At 60.2% G+C, this 7183-nt stretch overlaps 1 protein-coding gene across 35 annotated transcripts in view; it reads right to left on the minus strand.

The window, feature by feature from the left end:
- CACNA1G (calcium voltage-gated channel subunit alpha1 G) overlaps window positions 1-7172 on the minus strand; it is a 62480-nt gene extending 55308 nt beyond the window's left edge. For all 35 annotated transcript variants that reach the window (XM_034640725.1, XM_034640728.1, XM_034640731.1 and 32 more), the window contains exon 1: window positions 6422-7172. In XM_034640725.1, coding sequence (XP_034496616.1) covers window positions 6422-6663 — 242 coding nt within the window. In that variant the 5' untranslated portion in view covers window positions 6664-7172. The remainder of the gene's footprint in view (window positions 1-6421) is intronic.
- Between the last annotated feature and the right edge of the window lie 11 nt (window positions 7173-7183).

Genomic DNA, 7183 nt, shown 5'->3' on the forward strand with positions numbered 1-7183 from the left:
TGAGACGGAGGCGTCCAAGCTCCCGATCTGGGGCAGTTGTTTGCACAGTGGCTCAGGCACGCAGGGGAGGGGCTGCCAGGAGGGAGCTGGCACCAGACAGACGGGCAGAGGCGGGCAAGAGGGTCCATGGCGGGAGCATTCCTCCACCATGCACCACCGGAGCCAGACGCTGCCTCCCCCACCAGCCACCCGCCCCCCGGCCCCTCAGAGCCCTCAGACGGCCTCCAAACACACACACTCGCACGCTGAACTAATGAGGACCCACTGCACGCCAGTCCTGGGGTTAGACGTAAGTCCCCAACCCACGCAGAGTAGACAGCACTCTGCACACACGGACCCTGAGTCTTTCCACGTAGTGGATTTTATTCAGGGGCTCACTTCCAGCCCGTCAACAGGAGAATGTAGAAAGCGGCCTCTGGACCTGAGAAGCTTCTGGACACTGGACTCACAGATAAGTGACCCAGTGTCCTCTTTTTCTCAAAGAAAATACGGGGTGGGGAGAACAAAGAGGGTAGAAAGGTGCAGAGAGTGGAGACTGCGCAAAGGAGGGGCCCCTCAGGGAAACGGAGGTGGGGAGGGTGTCCTGGCAGCCCAAGGCACGACCCGCTGAGCCAGACTGCGGGGTGCAGAGAGCCTAGAGCAGGAGGAATCTTCCTGCCATAACCTCATTCCTGGAGCGAGAAGGCTGTGTCTGAGGACCCCAGGACTTTCCTCCCAGCTAGTCCCAGCCAGCCTCCCCCCCACCTCTGTCCTGAACCTCAGGCCACCCAGCTCCTCGGCAGCTCAGGATGCCCTCAATCCCTTCCCAGGCCTCTCTGCCACCTGGGTCCTTTGCCCTCACGTCCTCACATCCCTTCCCATCGACAGGCACCCAAACAGGCCGAGGCTCTGCAATTTCCCATGCCTCCACCTCTTCACAAGAATAAGAGTAAAAAAAAAAATCATTCTAGGTTTTTGGGGTAAGTAGACGGAGGGGGGAAATAAAAGGGTGCTCTGTTTCCATGGAGCTGTTTTCCAGAGTGGAGCCTGAGTCCCATGGATGTCTCCCCAGAAGGGGGGTCAGCCAGGGGTCACCCTGCAAAAAGGAGGATGGGGAGGGAGCTCCCTTGGGGTGATTCTTTGGAAAGGGAAGGACACAATTACCCGCAAGAATTGGTCTGCTTTCCCCAACCCAGCCCCCTCTTCTCCTCTGCAGGGAAGGGACCCACGTAAGCAGATATCTCTCCAAGGGGGACTGTGGGTAGTTCTCTTGGGAAGAGGGGCTCCCAGGACACCTGTTTGGACCCCTCGAACGGCAGTGACTCCACCATGCCGTCTGTGCACTGGTCTCACCACCCTTGCTGAGGCGGGGGCACTCTGACACGTGTTCACCTCCCCTCCAAAGCTGACGGCAGTGCCTGGCACGGAGCAGATGATCGAAACGCAGGGGAAACGAACGAACGAACGAACAAACGAATGAATGAATTGATCAGTCCATCAATCTCCCTGCTCAGAAGCCGGTGTATCTCCCCATTCACGGTTTCCTGCCTTGTTTGCCTCAACAGAGATAAACTGATAACTATGGGGGGAGAGGGGCAGAAGTGACACCAAAGAGGAGCTGGGACTCCTTCTGTCCCCGCCTTATACATGTTCACACTGGGGCCTCCTATAGCTAGATTCTGCCTCCAAATAACCCCATCTCCAGCTCTTAATCAGGGAAACCCCTTCTCAAGGGCCCTGTTGGCAATTTAGCGTACTCCCAGGTACATCCTACCTGCTCTCTACCTTTCCCCTTTCCCTACAGGTAAGCATAAATGAACAGGGAAGGCACGAAGGCACAGGGAAATCTGGGACAATCTGAATTGAGAAATAATTAATGAGGATGGGGGTCTTTCACCCTTCTCAGGGTAGGGCTCGTTTCCTTGGGAACACGGCCTTATGTCACTGTGCGATGTTCCTCTGTTGCCATAACAACGGGAGGATGTGTCACCAGGTGGTGTGGATTTGTTGCTATAGCAATTAAAGAGACCCCTCACACATGAACTCCCTTTAACCAGACTGCTGTCTTGTCCTCGCACAGGGAAGGGAAAGCAGGAGACCCACAGGTTATGAGGTTGGGGGGAAACCATGTGACAAATCCCCATGGCAACCAAGGGAACGGGGGACACTGGTTGCCATAGTGACTATGAGAGACCTGTGCAGTCACATGTCTACTGTTGCTATGGCAACTGTCCGGGCTGGAGTGGATCCCAAAGGGGGAGGTGGGTAGGGAGAGGGGAGGCTCTTTCTTCTCCCCACAACCCACCATCCAAAGCAGAGAAAAAGGAAATGGCAGGGCGAGGAAACCCACTTCTATTCCTCCTCCTCGTCGTCTCCCTCCAGGAGAGAGAAGTAGGGCGTGTTATCTGTACAACTCAGTCCTCTCCGTGGGGCTTTATCTAGAGCCCTTGCCTAGCCTGGCAGCTGTAAGGGAGAGGGAGGTGGGGAGAGGAGGGAGGACGACTGGGGCACCTCCAGGGGCACGGGGGCTCGGGCGTGACTGAGAAGGGAAGCGGACCCTCCAGCTGCCCTGCCCCCAACTGGAGCCTGGAAATCTGAGGCTGAGGAGCACTGAGGAGGAAGTGGGCCTGGACCCAGGAATCCTGGCCTCCTAGTATGAGCTGGGAAGGTGGGATCCTTGTCTCGCCTGCCCCACAGAGAGGCTGGCATCCATGGGGGAGTCAGCATTCCGGGGGGGTGGGGTGGAATACCAGGGGCTCAGTCAGCGGCGGCCAGCACCGGGGAGGCGGAAAGGGGGATTACCCCAGCCAAGCCCCCACTCCCACAGCCTGTTTCCCAGTGGTCTCCTCCGCTCCAGCCTGTGGGCTTGTGGGGAGAGAGGTTTCCAGCTGAACTGAAAACTGAAGCCCGAAGAAAGGGAGCTGGCCCCACCCAGAGACAGAGATGTGAGACCCAGAGACACGAGAGAGCGGGCCTGCTGGAATCTTTGGAAGGGGAAATAGGCCAGAAATCTGATTCAAACGTCTGTGACTCTGTGACTGTGTGTGTGTGTGTGTGTGCGCGCGCGCACACACACACGTGTGAGCAGTTGTGTCTGTCGCCACCCTGGCTGAGCCAGGCAGGGTGGGGTGAGGGCTGGGGAGGGAGTGAGCGAGGGGTGAGGGGGGGTGGAGTGGTGGGGGCAATCCCAGGAATGACTCCAGCTGGCGCTATGGGTGATGGGGAGTCCCCCAACAGTTCTGCAGAGTACAGTGGGTGTGTGACCCAGAAGGAGGGTGGGCCTGGACAGAAGGGCTGCTGGGGGTGCTCTACTCCCCCAGCCTGTTCAATTCCCCAGCCCTCGTCCCCAGAACCCCCTTCTGGAGAGTCTTGGGTTTTAACATGAGAGGAGGGAATTGGTGAGGAGACAGGAAGAACGCCCCCTCCCATTTCCTCTGAGGACCAAAATGGTGATTTCTCCCTAGGTAAGAGAAATAGGCAAACTTGGGGCACTGGGACAGTGGCAAGGAAAACTCTAGAAATTCCTGGTGCCCCCTCCCTTCCAGACGCACACACAGTGACGCAGTCACACACTCACATTCACTTCTGGAAGCCATTAGGGCTCCTGCCTTTCGGGCCTCCCCCTTCTCCTCCCCCTACTCCTGGCAGGCTCCCTTCTCCCCCTCTGGCCCCCCTCCCACTCCCCCTCTCGGCATCCCAAATGCCAGCCTGTGATTTCCAAATGAGAAAAAGCTGTGCTGGGCTCTGAGCTTGGAGAAACTCCTACACAAACTTCCAGATGTGACACAACAGCGGGAGAGGGAGTGCTCAGGATCCCCTTCCCGGGAGGGGCGACGCACTCCCTCACACTTCAAGAAACACATACTGGAAAGTCCAACTCGCTCTGCTATAACGGGGGGGGGGGCTACTGATGTGAATACCCTTGGTTTTCCCAGTACCAGCACATGCACGTCTGGGCCTCCCTTCCTTTTGCTGCCCTCCCTTCCCCCCCATACACACACACACACACACACACACACACACACACACACACACACACTCCTTCCTACCTGAGTCTACATCTCCTCTCTAGGAAACCTGGTGTGTTAGTGGCTAAAGGAGGAGGGGCTGAGAAAAATGCCAACAAAAGTCTAACTAGCTTCAGTTAGTGGGGGAGGTGTCCCTGTGTCCCTCAGACTCAGAGGTGCGGAGAGCCTTGTGGAGCCAAGGGAAGCCTCACTGATAACCAAAAAGAGAGGAAGGGAAAGACTGAAGTCCAACAGCTCAGAGCCCCCCTGGCAATGAAAAAGCAGGTTTCCCTTGACACTCAGCTGTGATGGGATTCGTGGGGCCCAGCTTAGGCAGCCCCTTTCCCAAGAAATTGTTCTCAGCCCAGGCTCAGTGACTCGTCTAGACCTAGTGATGCCAATGCCCCACACCCCGGACTCCCACCACCCCAGACGTAAGCCTACTCCTCCAACCCCAAAAGGAACACTGGCGTCACCTCTCTTTCCTCCTTCCAGCCCTCTCCACTTGCTCCCTCCCAGAGCTCCTCAAGGAAGGAATCTGCCCTCAGACCATCGGCTAACACCTAGAGATAGGGCAGGTGGGGAGATGCTGGCCCAGAGGTCTGGTTGTTTTAGAGGGGGAGGGAAAGGAGAGAGAAGATCTCTCTATCTCCCCTGGACTCCTGAGGAGGAGGGGAGGGGGAGAGGGCTTTTTACCATTCATGGAGAGGGTAGGTGGTTAGGGGCGGAGAGGAGGGATGCCCAGAACCCATCTTCTCAGAGACATTTGTTCCCAATATCCATCTCTACCATGGAGAAAGGGGCCTGGGGGTAGGGGTGCGGAGGTGGGGGAGGAGTCAGAGCCCTCTGAGACCCCCACCTCTCTCTCTGCAGCTCAGAGAGAAGGGAAGAAGGGGTAAGGGAAGGGGAGAGGGTGTAATGAGGGGAGCTTCCTAAGGACCTGCGAGGTGTCGAGGGTGGGGGTTGGGGGGGGACCCAAGCTCACATCCCTGCTTTGCGCACTAGAGGCAGCAGAGCTGCGGAGTGAGGGCGGCACCAAACTCCCCCCACCTCCCCCAAAGCAGAGTCCCGGTTGGGCTCTTGGGGTTTACAGGGGAAACCTGAGGTCTCCCACCCCGGTCCAAAAGAGCCTCTGAGCTGGGAGGAAGGAGTCAGGAGAAGATGTCAAGACCTGGGATGGCACCGCCCCCCCCCATTTCCTTCCGGCAGTGACGGGACCCACCCGGAGCCTGGGAGTCCTGCATTAGTCAAGCTGCGCTTTGTGCTAGGGGCTGAGGGGGAGAGGCCAGGGGACTGAGGGGGCTGGGGTCTCCCCTATCACTCCACACCAGGCGGAGGATAGGGGGCAGTGCCAAATCTATCTCCCTGGAATGTGGGGCTTGCATTCCACAAACGCAGCCAAGGAGTAGACCTTGGGGTGCTGGACCCAAGTCTTCCTTAGCCAACCAGCTCACAGTCTCACTGTTTCCCCAATACTTTCTCAGAGGCCGCGGTCTCCCATACCTGCTCCGCCGTTGGGCGGGAGCACTCTATTTGTGACAGGATAACTTGGACCGGCTTTATCCCATCCCCCGCTGGCCAAAGCTCTTGCCACAGTCTTCCCCTCCACAGGAAGAAAATCTAGCACGAAACTCCCCAACCCCAACACAAAGCACCCCGCGCTGAATGGAGAATTAGGGAGAAGGGAGCCACTCCAGGCAGTGGGCTCCAGCTGAAAGGGTCTCTACTCCAGCTCTGGGGGCAGACAGCTTCCCCTTCACCACCACATCTTGTTCTCATTCTGCGCCCCTGACATCAGCCGCCGCCGGAATCTCCTTGTTGTGCCTCCAACCCGCGGGTGGGGGTGGGGGAGTTAGGACCTGGTCCCCGCCCCCCAACATCTCCCTCTGGGTCAGTAAAAACCCTGGCCTCAAGAACCAGGTTGGGAGGGGGGATCAGACCCTAGAATCCACCTCAAACTTTGGAGCGGGGGCAGGAGGGAAACCCTCCCCCGTCCCCGCAGCTTCCTCCCCACCCCACCCCCCCAAACTCGGAAACCCAACCCAGCTCGGGCTAACGGGCGGCGGGCGGAGTAGAGCTCCCAGGCTCCCGAAGCTTCCCACATCTGGAGGATGACGACCCTCCCCTGCCCACATCTGGAGAGCATCCAGCTACAAACCAGCGGGGCACGTCTCCTCTCTTTGCCTGGCCTGGATCCCAACCCCCCAAGGAGGACTGAGGTGTGTGTACCGAGGTGGGGCTCGTCTGGGGTATCAGCCAAACCTGCTCGCGTCTCTGCTCCCACTCTGAAGCCCCCTCCCTCCCTTAGCAGCCCCCTCTCCTCTGCCCACCTTCCAGGCTCACTTCTCCGACTCACCTGGCTTTCGGTCCCCTCCCGCGGCGCGGCCCGCCCCCCTGCGGACCCCCCAGCCCGGCCGTCGTGCCCTGGAGGATATGGGTTACAGACCGTGCGGAGACACCAGCTCCGCGGGCGGCTGTCCTGGCTCAAGTAGAAGAAAACCACCGGGGCCAGCGCCGGGTACGGCAGCCCCTCCGCCTCGGAGTCCGCGCTGCCCGGGTCCTTTTCCGCCGACCCCGGCCCCGGCCGGCCCCCGGCCCCCGACAGGTCGTTGAGCCGCATGAAGCTCCGGGGCTGTCCTGACTCCTCGGTGCCCGCTCCATCCTCCTCCTCGTCCATCCTCTGGCCAGCCGGGGCCCCGGGCGGTCTCGAGAGGGGCGAGCGGCGCCCCTCAGAGGAGGTGTCCTCACGCCACCGGGGGGCCCCGGCGGGGGTGCATCTGGGGGGCTCTAGGGCGCAGGCTGAGCCCTCTGGAGGGCCAGTTCAGCCCAGCTCCCCCTGCCCGCAGGGGCATGCTGCCCGCGGGGCGCCGGGTCGCAGGGAAGCCCCGCCCGGCGCGAGTCCCGCTTCCCCAGGGCTCCTGGGGCCCCCCGGGCCAGCCGGCCGGCTCCCCCTCACTTTGTTCCGGCTTCTTCGCTTCGCGCCCAGGCTCCGGTCGCCCGATTCGGCGCTACCTTCTGTGAAGCGGCCGGGAGAGGGGGAGCGAGAAGGGGGTCGGATAGCTGGGGATACGGGGGAGGGGCGCCCCCTCTTCCCGCGGCGCAGCTGGAGCAGGATCTAAGGGGTCAGCATCGTCCCGGCTCCGCGCCAGCGGCGGCGGGGGGAGGGGAGGAGGGATCTCTTTGAGGGTGGGTTTGGA

The sequence above is a fragment of the Ailuropoda melanoleuca genome, chromosome 13, assembly GCF_002007445.2.
Source record: "Ailuropoda melanoleuca isolate Jingjing chromosome 13, ASM200744v2, whole genome shotgun sequence".
Lineage (NCBI taxonomy): Eukaryota > Metazoa > Chordata > Mammalia > Carnivora > Ursidae > Ailuropoda > Ailuropoda melanoleuca.